We start from the raw sequence: 12,454 nt of genomic DNA on the forward strand, positions 1-12,454 counted from the left end.
GCTGAAACTAACCAAGATGCCTTTCTCATCGTGTTTATTGCACCCATTTGGCACATTTTCTGCAGCATGCTATTTACTCCTGAGCGCTACCTCAGGAAGTATCCAGATGTGCTTTGTACATAGCATATCTCTACCTCAGAAAGTATCCAGATGTGCTTTGTACATATCGTATCTCTTTCAAATGACCAAAACCAGAAAAGTTCTGAGTACCGAAAGAGCATGCTCCAAACACATGGAGGTCAGAGGGCAGCATTTGGGAATCTGTCCACTGTGAAATCTGGGAACTGAACTCGGGTCGTCCAGTTTGCTGACAAGTGTTTTAGCCTGCTTAGCCATCCCATGGGCTGGCTTCAAGGGCTTCAGATGAGGACTGTGTTGCTATGCTAAAAGTTGCACTAGTTGATGTAAACCAGAGTTAATCAATTATATTGGGTGGGTGTACTTGCTATTGCTACTCACAATCTGAGTTTTGTAAAGCTTTTTAATGGTAAATTCAGTGTTTCAAATATTTGCTTAGTGTTTCTCTCCCTCTCTTCCTTCCCTCCCTCAATTCTCCTTCTCTTCCCAGAGTCAAACAGACGCATCAGTGGAGGCGCTATGCAGCTCTCTTTCACACAGCTGACCATAGACTATTATCCTTATCATAAAGCAGGTGTGTGTAATAATTATTTCAAAGATGCAAATCATGCTTTTAAAATGATGAAGCCATTTTCTAAAAAATTTAATTGTTTATTAATTTTAACTTATTAAGAATAAAAGAGATCAAGATATTGCTACTATTTTTCCTATGACAGCATTTTATCAAGAATATAGAATTGTCTCCAAAATATATTGAGGTTCATGTAGATTATTAGAAACTGAAATTTTTAGAAATTGATCCAGTTTGGGCTCAGGCAACACTAGTTGGCTGAGAACTTGAATAGCATGTTTGAGGCTGTAGGTTTGAGCCACAGCATCACAGGGGTGTGGGGAGGAAGAGGGAGGGAGAAGAGAGAATTAAAATTATCTAAATAAATACCAAATTCATGTTTTAAAACATAAAAATTTTGACTATAGCAACATGTATTTGTATTATTTTGTTATTTGTGGCAAATCATTAGTCAACAGTTTAAATTTTTAAATGATATTGGAACTTTTTTACTTTTATATATATTTTAAATTTATCAGAAAATAAGATTTATGAGGCTCTTTAATCACCAAGCATTGATATGTTCATTTCTCTCAAATAACAAAAGCAAAATAGGATATTTTATTGCCAAATCAACTAATTTGACCATCACACCAATCTCTGAATTTTGGTAGTATATGACTGTTTTTGTTTTGTAATTTACGCTTATAAGAAAAAAACAAAAATAAAATAAAATAAAATTTCCAGGACTTTTAAAAAGTTATAAGACTGTTATGTTCAGGTTCCCCCGTCAGTGCCTATCTCCTCTCTGTGGGCACAGAGTCAGAAACTACTGTTTGTCTCGGGGTCTTTTGCGGGGGCTGTGTCTCTGGGCCTGTCCCAGTTGGGAAGGGACAGAACCTTTCAGCTGCTCGCTGTGCCATCACAGGCATGCGAGTCCAGGACCAGAGGTGCAGAGGGTGAAAGGTTTTCCCCTTGGTATTTTTCTGAGATTCTCTACAGTAGCTGTTTGCTAGGTAGTTGAGCATCTGTGAAAATTGCCCGAACCTGTAGCTTTGAATCGAGCATCGTTCCACCAGGTGTAGGTTCTAGATAGAAAGTCGTCTAGATTATTTGCTTTTGATACTCTTTTCCTGTGCCTTGCTCTTGTTTTGTTAGAGAACTGATTTTTTTTTTAAATATTAAAGACCATAAATATATGGTTAGCTCTCCTGCAATCAAGACCCTCTCTCAGAATAGGACAAAACTGATTCTCTTGAGAGAATGATTAAGTTTTATAAAAAGCCTTTGTTGTAATGGAATGAAAAATCATGCATGCAATAAAGTTCTCTCATTTATTTTACAGGAGATAGTTGTAATCATTGGATGTATTTTAGTGATGCAACCAAAACAAAGAATGGATGGGCTAATGAGTTGTTGCATGAATTTGAGTGCAATGTTGAAATGCTTAAGCAGGCCATGAAGGATCATAATGTAGGTTCACCACCTAAGTCCCCAACACACGGCTCTCCCCAGAACACGCAAACAGGTATTTCTCCTACTGACACCCCTGATGTTCAAACAAGGGGAAGGGATGAGGCAAGAGTGAGAAGATGCTTTATAAATATTATTTCTAAGCATTATTTAAATTCTGAAGATTTTGACTAATAGTTATATAGACTAACACACTTTTAAATGGTTTTATTCTTTTTTTAAATAATAATTTTTATTTGTCACATTGCCTTTGGTTTATTTTATTTTTGTTTGTTGTTGTTTGTTTGTGGTTTAAGGGGGTGTTGTTTGTTTAAATTTATTTAATTTTATTTCATGTGCATTGGTGTGAAGGCGTCAGATCCTCCTGGAACTGGGTTTACAGGCAGCTGTGAGCTGCCATGTGGGTGCTGGGAATTGAACCCAGGTCCTCTGGAAGAGCAGCCAGTGCTCTTAACCATGAGCCATCTCTCCAGCTCCAGTGGTTTTATTCTTAATGATGCATATGCATACATGTTTGTGTATGGGTTCATGCACATTAGTACAATGCCTGCGGAGAAGGCATGGGATCCCCTGGAGTTGAGGTTACAGGCAGTTGTGAGCTGCCTGACATGGGTCCTGGGAAGCAAACTTAGGTCCTCTGCAAGAACCATGAGCTCTTAGCTGCTGAGTCAGCTCCCTGGGCCTCAACACTTCTCAGATTAGCATAACCGATAATAGTAGTATCTTCTTAGAATATTTAGATTCTTAAGTGGCTCATTAATTTTTCACTTTTAACATTGTGAGAGTGACTTAAAACATAATTAAAAATGGTTCTTGTTTTGAAAAAAATAGTCATTACAATAGCATACTTTTATCCTTAAGTATTATCTTGTCTGAGAAACTTGGCATCCATCTGTTGTAGTAGCTTTCTCTACAGCAGAAGAGTAGCTGGGAAAAGTGTTTTCACAATGGGTTGAAAGGGCTTTTGTTTCTCACAGAGAAAGAGTCCACTCCGAAAGGAACTCCTAAAGCACCCTCAGTGTTACCGCAGCCATCCACAGCGAAGCTGATGTCTAGCTCCGTCGTGGTTAGACTTGCAGATTTCAATATATACCAGGTATGTGTTAGATCTCATCACAGGCAACCCAGCTAATTAATCCCACCATTTATCTTTAAAGCTCTAGACTAATTTTATGAAATGTAAATTATATGGGGTAAAAAATATCAGTCTACTGATTTATATTTGTGTGATTGTCTTGAATTAGACAAGCTGTGAAGTCAGGGGAACAGTGGTGCAGGTTGTCACAGAGCTCGCTGGAGCACTCACTTCGAGTATGAGAAGAGAGGACACAGAGTAGAGCTTGCCATGGAAGTAGTGCACAGGTCGCAGTCTGGATGTAAAATTCAGGCTGTTGCTATAGCTTCGTGGTAGAGAGCTTCCTTAGCTTTCAGAGGGCGCTGAGCCCCTCCCTTGCCCTATGGAGCAGGTGAACAGCAGACATCAAGTATTGCCTTCGTGGTTGAGCTCTTCTACTCTACTCTTCATGGAGTAGACTGGTGGAGGTGACCCAGCACCTTCCTGACCTCTCACCACAAACAGGACTATCAAGTGTGACCAGTCCAACCTGCTGTCTTCTGGTTTGCGTACATCCGTCAGTTGGCTTTGTGAGTAGGAAATTATAGTTTGTGGTTCTCTCTGCAAGCACTAGCAAAGCTCAGAGTTCTTCATGGAGACCAGTGCAGTTCTGTGTGGAAGAACCTGAAATGCCTTTTTGCTATACTCAACTTTTAGAAGCGGTGCTGTGAATCGACCTTTATAGACTGTTTTACTCAAGCTGTAGCCATGTAACATAGCCTAATAGCAGAATCTAAGGGCAACAAGGTTATATTTGACCTATTTATAAAAGTAAAAACACTTAGGCTCTTAAAATTATTTATAAATTTCCCTCATTTATTGTGGTAGGTTCATTTCTTATCTGAAAAGTTTTCATTTAAGTGTACTTAAAGCCCTGATTATTTTTTCATTGTGCAATAGCTTTCTGTACAAACTATTCATAATGCAGCTTACTTACTTGTTATTGTTTTAGTTTTTCCTTTGCAACAGGCTCTCATGTAGCATAGGCTGACTTTGAGTTCCCTATGTAGCTGAGACTGACCTTGAGCTATTTTTACTCCTGCCTTTACATCCTGAGTGCTGGGGTTAGACACCTAGCTTTAAAGTAAACTTTCAGTGTTAACATTTAATCAAAACCGTAGAGAAATGAGGAAGAGTGATCACTCATAATCTCAGATGGTTTGTAGTTAGTGTAGTGAAGAAACTCTGCAGCCAGAAACAGTGTAAGAACCACAAATATAAAAAGTGGCAGAAAATAGTAATATTTCATCTTAACTTTAGTAATGTTTACGATTAAAAATATGCTTTTGTTTATTAAGGTGACATAATTGAGAAGGGGTTGCTTTTGTATGTGCAGGAGAGCTTTTAAATTATATAATGTAAACTGTCTCATGTTTATGTTACGTGTAACCAGAAAGTTTGATTATTTTAAGAAGAACCATTGTCAAAAGAGTATATTCTCTTGCCGGGCGGTGGTGGCGCACGCCTTTAATCCCAGCACTTGGGAGGCAGAGGTAGGCGGATCTCTGTGAGTTCGAGACCAGCCTGGTCTACAAGAGCTAGTTCCAGGACAGGCTCCAAAACCACAGAGAAACCCTGTCTCGAAAAACCAAAATAAATAAGTAAAATAAAATAATAAGAAAAAAAAAAACTAAAAAAAAACAAGTATACTCTCTTATATAGGCCATAGATACATGTGGAGCTGGCACGATGGCTCAGCCATGGCGGTGTTTGCCTGGGTTTGATCCCTGAGACCCACATGATAGGACACATAAGAGAACTGACTTCCTGAAGTTGTCCTCTTACTGCCACGTGTATGTCGTGGCATGTGTGCACTTAAAAACACGCACACACGCACGCAAATGTAGTAATGATAATAACAATAACAGAAGAAAAAGAAATATGCACATTTGTTGAACAAATGAAACAGTTCAACAATGTCCAAACCTACTGTTTTAGCTTCAGTAAATTGATAGACGTCATTGTCTGAGAGTTAGTGTGCTCTGTTGGGCTCTGCTGAGTAGCAAAGGTTGACCTTGAACTCCCTTTTTCTCAGGCTCTACTTTCTAGAGTCCTGGGACTACAGGTGTGCGCACCATGCCAGGACTGTACAATGCTGAAGACTGAACTCTGGATTTTGTATGCATCCCCAAGGTGTACGTTTCTTTGATGGAATTACAAATGAGTCATTAGTAGAGAGTGAAACCATCTACCCAGGACCTTAAAACAGTAGTCCTCTTGGAAATAATTGAGGAATCAAATGATTTGACTGAACTATTTAGAGTTATATTTTGTTTTGCATCAATTATTTCTGTAAAATTGACACATTTTCCCATTAAACATTTTTTTTATTTGATTTGATTTTTGTTTTTCAAGACAGGGTTTCTCTGATTAGCCCTGGCTGTTCTGGAACTAACTTGTAAACCAGGCTGACCTCAAACTCAGATATTCGTCTTCCTCAGTCTCCCTAGAGCTGGGATTAAAGGCATGCACCACCACCACTCAACTCATTATAATAATAATATTTTTAAAATGTATTTATTTGTTATGTATACAGTGTTCTATCTGCATGTGTGCCTACAGACCAGAAGAGTTCACCAGATCTCATTACAGGTGGTTGTAAGCCACCATGTGGTTGCTGGGAATTGAACTCAGGACCTTTGGTAGAATAGCCAATGCTCTTAACTGCTGAGCCATCTCTTCAGCTCTCATTATAATTATTTTAAATTATAATTCATTGACATTAAGTATATACACGTTGGGCGACTATACCACCTCTATCTGTGGATTTTTTTCTGTATTGCAAACTCTAAAATGCTAAAATAATATAATAGAGAATCTATGGCGAATTATAGAGAACATCCTGGGAAAATATTCTGGCCTTGATTCCACTCTGTGTCTTCAATCTGCCACTCATTTCTCTATATTAACTAATAAAATATGATTATTGCTATTTTTTTGTCATTTTTAAGGCTCAAAATAGTAAGTTCATTGAAGATGGTGTACAAAGTGAAACTTTTTCCTTTTTTTTTTTTTTTTCCCCAGAATAGGGTTTCTCTGTGTAGTTAAGTTTTTAATAGATAAAGATTTAAGCTGGTTCCACAGTTTCCTGAGTGACTGGTGGATATTTCATTTTGGATGTTATTTTTGGACATTCCTTTATGTGTTTAGTGTGTCACCTGCACACGGCACAGCACATGTGTAGAGGTGAGAGGACATCTTGGAGGACTCAGTTCTCTTTACCTTGTGGCTCTTGGGGACAGAACTCAGGCCGTCAGACTCGGCAGCGAGGACGTTTACCCACAAGCCCAGACGAGATTTCAAGATGAAAGTGATGTGTATGCACATTGTAAAAAGTCTTTGGAAAGGGCTTTATTCTGTATAATCTATGCACACTTGTTTTCTCAGGTGTCTACAGCAGAACAATGTCGCTCTTCCCCCAAAAGTATGATTTCCTGCAACAAAAAATCCCTGTATCTTCCACAAGAAATGTCAGCTGTCTATATAGAGTTCACGGAATATTACTATCCAGATGGGAAAGACTTTCCAAGTAAGAGAGTTTACTTTGTTATTGTTTGTTTATTACTGGCTTTTTTGGATGAACATTTTGGGTTTTATTAATTTAAACAGGAAAACTGACTCTTCTCTCTGTGTTTTGGACATACCTTTAATCTAGATTTGTGCACATTGTCAACAGTTGTTCTTATGTCCTTTTTCCTTCCTATTGTGGTATCTTTGATGGCAGGAATCTTGTGGCATTTATGACTAATTCTATGTGCTTTTAGCCTGCTTTTTTGTGTTTACTAACTCTTTGTTAAATGAAATATGAATAAATGTTGTTGAAGAAAATTGTCATCTTTTTCTTTTGTAAAATTCCATTGGCAAGTTGGAATTATAAACTCCGGTTTACTAAAAATGAATAGTCATGGTTTTCTTTTTAGCTATAAAGAATTTGTCTTGACTCTTGTAAGCTATTTTGGCTTCCTCAATTTAAAATGATTATATATTTGTTTATTTGAATATTAAAATGATGCACTTTTGTTTCATTTCACCATAAGTCTTCAAATTAAAGTCTTCCTTTGAATTGTGATCTTCACACACATAGTGGGTGTGTGTGCGCGTGTGTCTTTAGGTACACAGATGTATGTGTGTGGAGGTCAGACACCAACTTCAGGTGTCATTTTTCTTATGCACTGTCCACTTTGTTTTTGTTTATTTGGTTTTTGCTTTGACTTTTTTAGACCAGATCACGCTCTGTGGCCCTGGCTGACCTGGTAGTCTTGCTGTGTAGATCAGGCTGGCCTTTAACTAAAGATCTGCGTGTTTCTCCCTCCTGGAGACTAAAGGTGTGCAGCACCATGCTCAACCCGCTTTGCTTTTAGAGCAGGATGTCTCCCTGGCCGGGCTCCAAGTATGTTAGGCAGCTGGCTGAGCCGCCCCACGGGCTCCTGTGTCTTTACCTCCCTGTCCTGGGGTCACAGGTGGGCAGGCCTGGCTTCTGTTGCATGGGTCCTGCAGACCCTAGTCCTCATCCTTGAAATACTTTGCCTGCTTCTTTAATGATGATTTAATTATTTACAAATTATTACTTTGTGTACATGGATGTCTTACCTGCACATATATCTGTGCATGTAGAATGTGAGGAATCCAGAAGAGTGTCAGATCCCCTGGAACTGGAGTTACAGCTGGTTGTGAGCTGCCACATGGAAGCTGGGAATCAGACCCGGGCCCTCTGCAGGAGCAGTTTGAGCCATCTCCCCAGCCCAGTGTGGACTTTTGAATGTAGGATTTTCATTTCAACAGGAATTTTTGATGTTCCTGAAATTGGTTTGCTTTTTTTTTTTTTAATAAAATAAGGCGTTCTAGAAATCACTTTAGAGAAATGTCCACATATTTTATCATACTTTTCCTTATTTGTTCCAAACTGATGACATCTAATCCTTGGTTTTCCGTTTTCCAACATTTTCTCGGTGTGTGCACTCACTCCTTGTTTCCCTTGGCTGTTCTTCTGACTCAGTAGGTAGGGCTGGAACATGTCCTCAGTGTCTTCTGAGTACTGAAATGGCACAGCTGAAACCCAAGCATGGTCTACCCACTGCTTCCTCCTGTAGTATTGCCCTGTTCCCTAGGCTACTCTTCTTCCTCGTCCTCGTCTTCTTCCTCTTCCTCGTCCTCTTCCTCCTCCTCCTCCTCCTTATTTTGAGACAGTATCTCTCTCTGTAGCCTTTTTTTGTCTGGCCTGGAAGTTGCTATATTGACCAGGTTGGCTTCATGTCTCTTCCTCCTAAGTGCAGTCTAAAAGTGTGTGCCACTGTGCATCAGCCATAGTGGACAAGGGCCACTCACATGGACTCTCCTTGCCTTGCTTCCTCTTCTGAAGCTCTATCTCCAAATAGTCACTGAGGTCCTGAATCTAAAGACTTTAACAAAAGGACTTTGGAGCATGGGGTGGAGTGTACAGTTTGGCTCATAGAAACAAGTATAGTATTCTTGATCTTGTTTTTAACACATGTGCCTCTTTTTCATATTTTAATTTTATACTGCCCCCTTTCCTTAATATTATGAGCCCAGTAAAGGGTTCTGCTAGCTAGTTTGATTTGTTTTTAGGGCTGAGATGTAGCTTAGTATCAGAATGCTCGTTTGGTACTGAAAATGCTTGGTTTCAGCCCTCAGCATCACCCCAACCCCAGACAAACGTCCACCAAAACAGCAAATAAGCACAGTAATATCTTTGAGGTACACGGTCATCCGGAAACCCTGTTAGAAATGCCACACAGAGCCCTCTGCTGCTCAGTGTTCCATCTCTCTGTGCCCAGCATGGGGACAGTCTTTGCTCTCTAGTCTTCTCTATGGCTACTGCCATCACTGTCTTAAAATAGAAATTTCCCTTCCTTCCTGTCAGTGAAGCGTTCTCCTCTGTGCTCTTCTTTCTCTTATTACTGAAGGCAGACACCTCGGCATCACAGCTGGTCTCTGAGAGGTTTGAGTCACTTTTTTCATTTCATTTTATCTGTCGTATAGAAATTTTAATGAAATTGGACCATGCTTTATTTCTCTTTTTTTTTGTCCCTAGCATAATGCATAAAATATAGACCTTCAGTGGATGTTTTTTGCTTTTTTAAATTGAGTGAAGAGATGAATGCAAGCCCCCCCAAATCAAATGCACATTGGTGGAATATTCTTTCTTTTGGTTTTCTACAGGTTGGGATTTCTTTTTTTTTTTTTTAATTTGATCTGAAATTCTACACATGTATTATGTCTCTCCCTCAATACATTCAGCTAGGAACTCGAGTTGGTTCTGTAGGAGGTAGTATCAGTAAATTGAAAGAATAGTTCAACTGTTGAGCTATTAGTTATAGCTACCGTAACTGGGGAGCCTCACTTGGTGTGTCATGTGTTACTGGGAAAGTTGGGGTCCTCTCTCAGGATTTATAGTCATATAGAATAAAGACCTTATTGAGCTGTTCTGGAGCCTGTAGCATTTATGATTAATATGCTTGTAGTTTCAGAAGTGATATACCCTCTAATTATCAGCATTCATTTACTGGGAACAAATTGAGTGTAAATTAGTCGATTATTCAGTTACTGTTTTGCCCGAAGCCCTGTTCCAGGACTTTACTAAAGAGGAATGAGTTGCTTGTGCTTCTACTCTTGGGTGGTTGCCGTCTCATGAAACCGGCAGTTAGCGGATGCTTAGTGCAGTGCAGGCAGTAAAGATACTGTGGCAGGTCACACGGGTCATGACTTTGACACAGTGTTTTTAAAGGGTGATGTGAATCTGACAGTACTTCCTGTTCATACATTTCATTTTACATTGAACTGTTTTTTTTCAGTTAATGAACACTGAAAAATGTCTTGTGTCTATATATGCTGTTAGTCACATATCTATCTAACTTCATATATGATATTTATTAAGAAGGAATGCAACCTGTTAAGAATAGCTTTTCTTGGGAAATATAACTGTATGTTCATTAATGGTGCTTAAATTTTTTTTCTCCACAGTTCCATCACCCAACCTATATAGCCAGCTAAATGCTCTACAGTTTACTGTAGATGAAAGAAGCATTCTGTGGTTAAATCAGTTTCTACTAGATTTAAAACAGAGTCTTAATCAGTTCATGGCTGTGTACAAGCTGAATGACAATTCAAAATCTGATGAGCACGTTGATATTCGAGTTGATGGCTTAATGCTAAAGGTATTGTATAAACAAGTGGCTGCAAGAACAACGCTTTTTTTCCTTTGTGTGTGTATGTGTGTGTGTATGTGTGTGTGTGTGTGTGTGTGTGAGAGAGAGAGAGAGAGAGATTGAGACAGAGAGACAGAGAGAGACAGAGACATACAGACAGGGTTGGCTGTCCTGGTACAGACAGAAGACAGACAGAATCTCACTATGTAGCTCTGACTGTCCTGAAACTCACTAAGTAAACCAGGCTGGCTTGGAACTCATACAGACCCATCAACCTACCTTTGCCTCCTAAGTGCTGGAGTTGAAGGCATGTGCCATTACATCTACCTGAGAGCAAAGCTGTTTTTAAGAAAAAAAAAAACTGACAGTATTATAATACCAAAGATATAGCATGGTGTTCAGATATGAATAGAGTTAATTATAATCTTAATTTTTATGTTGAAATTTAAGATTGAATTTTGACTCACAGAGAAAATCTAAAAGACTGCATTTTCCCCATTTGTATATTTATTATTTTAATTTTTCTCTAACTTCTGTTCATTGGAAGTAAGATAGAGCAGTAAAATGTAAATGTTTAGTGGGATGGCTCAGCAGAGAAAGGTGCTGTGCTTGTAGCCAAGCCTTATCACTTGAGCTCAGTCTCTGGGCCCCACATATGGAAGAAAAATTGACTCCTGCAAGATGTCCTCTGGCTTCCACACAGTCCCTGTGGCACTAAATCTGAATAAGTAAATAAATACAGAATAAATGTTACAAAAAAGGTCTTTAAAAATCTTTAGTTCCTTTAGTCCTGCTACAGGGTTTATATATTTTTTCTTCTAAAAGAGGTTAAATATGCAACAGAATTTTCAAATCGTCTGGGTTGTATTTGTTCATATTATTCCCTTTATTTATATCCAAAGTTCACACAAAAATGGCTTTTTATTGTGGATGAGTAACTTCTAGTTTGAGCTGTGTACACTCTTAGGTTTTTGATTTTTTTTGTTTTTTGTTTTATTTTTGTTTTTTCGAGACAGGGTTTCTCTGTGGTTGTGGAGCCTGTCCTGGAACTAGCTCTTGTAGACCAGGCTGGTCTCGAACTCACAGAGATCCGCCTGCCTCTACCTCCCGAGTGCTGGGATTAAAGGCGTGCGCCACCACCGCCCGGCCACTCTTAGGTTTTTAAAGGGAAAAGATTAAAAGTTTAATTAATAAAGCCCTGAACATAACTGAAAATTTATTGCAAGATCTGTTGTTGAGGGATTATGTACTATAGCCTCTTTTAAAAAACTGTACAAATAGTATTCCACATTTCCTGTCATAAATAAAAATCCTTTCAATTTAGCATAAAGGGACATGTTCTATGACTGTGTTTCAGACAGAACTAAATAATGATCATTTTATTTTCTGGGTACTCTTTGATATGAACTCTCCAAGACTAGATTTAGTTCACCCTTGAGAATTATCTCAGTAAGTTTGACCATTGTCTTAGCTTGTTCTCTTGACAGATCCCCTGTCTCTTTCTCCTGGATGCTGGGATTGTAGGTGTGTGCTATCGCACCCAGCCCAGGCAACAGAATCCGTCTGCCTGTCTAGTCACTATCATTTGTCTGGTTCATTTTTTAAAACACTTGGTTTTAAATTTTTTTTTTTTTTTTTTTTTTTACTTTTGAGACAGGGTTTCTCCGTAGCTTTTTTGGTTCCTGTCCTGGAACTAGCTCTTGTAGACCAGGCTGGCCTCGAACTCACAGAGATCCGCCTGGCTCTGCCTCCCGAGTGCTGGGATTAAAGGTGTGCGCCACCACTGCCCCGCTGGATTTAAAATCTTAACAAAAATATCAATATTATTTCTCAGATTTAGTTTTATTCTGTGTACTCCTTAAATAGTAAGTTTTGAAAAATGTGTCTGTAGTTCCAGGACAGGCTCCAAAGCTACAGAGAAATCCTGTCTCGAGGAAGAAAAAAAAACACAAAACAGCCATAATTCTGAGCATTGTTAAAACAGTGTGATGTCCTGTAAGGCATGTGTCCTCTTCTTTAGTGGCTAATTCCTTAACTGAAGTTACTAGACGATTCAACAGAGGGATAAGTTGT

The 12,454-nt window shown here is 38.9% G+C and overlaps 1 protein-coding gene across 2 annotated transcripts in view; it reads left to right on the plus strand.

Moving 5' to 3' along the window:
* Bltp3b (bridge-like lipid transfer protein family member 3B) overlaps positions 1-12,454 on the plus strand; it is a 68,513-nt gene that overhangs the window by 42,142 nt on the left and 13,917 nt on the right. For both annotated transcript variants that reach the window (XM_057757697.1, XM_057757699.1), the window contains exons 9-13: positions 569-652; positions 1,974-2,156; positions 3,079-3,197; positions 6,603-6,744; positions 10,197-10,390. In XM_057757697.1, the coding sequence (XP_057613680.1) occupies positions 569-652; positions 1,974-2,156; positions 3,079-3,197; positions 6,603-6,744; positions 10,197-10,390 (722 nt within the window). The remainder of the gene's footprint in view (positions 1-568; positions 653-1,973; positions 2,157-3,078; positions 3,198-6,602; positions 6,745-10,196; positions 10,391-12,454) is intronic.

This window comes from Chionomys nivalis, chromosome 25, assembly GCF_950005125.1.
Source record: "Chionomys nivalis chromosome 25, mChiNiv1.1, whole genome shotgun sequence".
NCBI lineage: Eukaryota > Metazoa > Chordata > Mammalia > Rodentia > Cricetidae > Chionomys > Chionomys nivalis.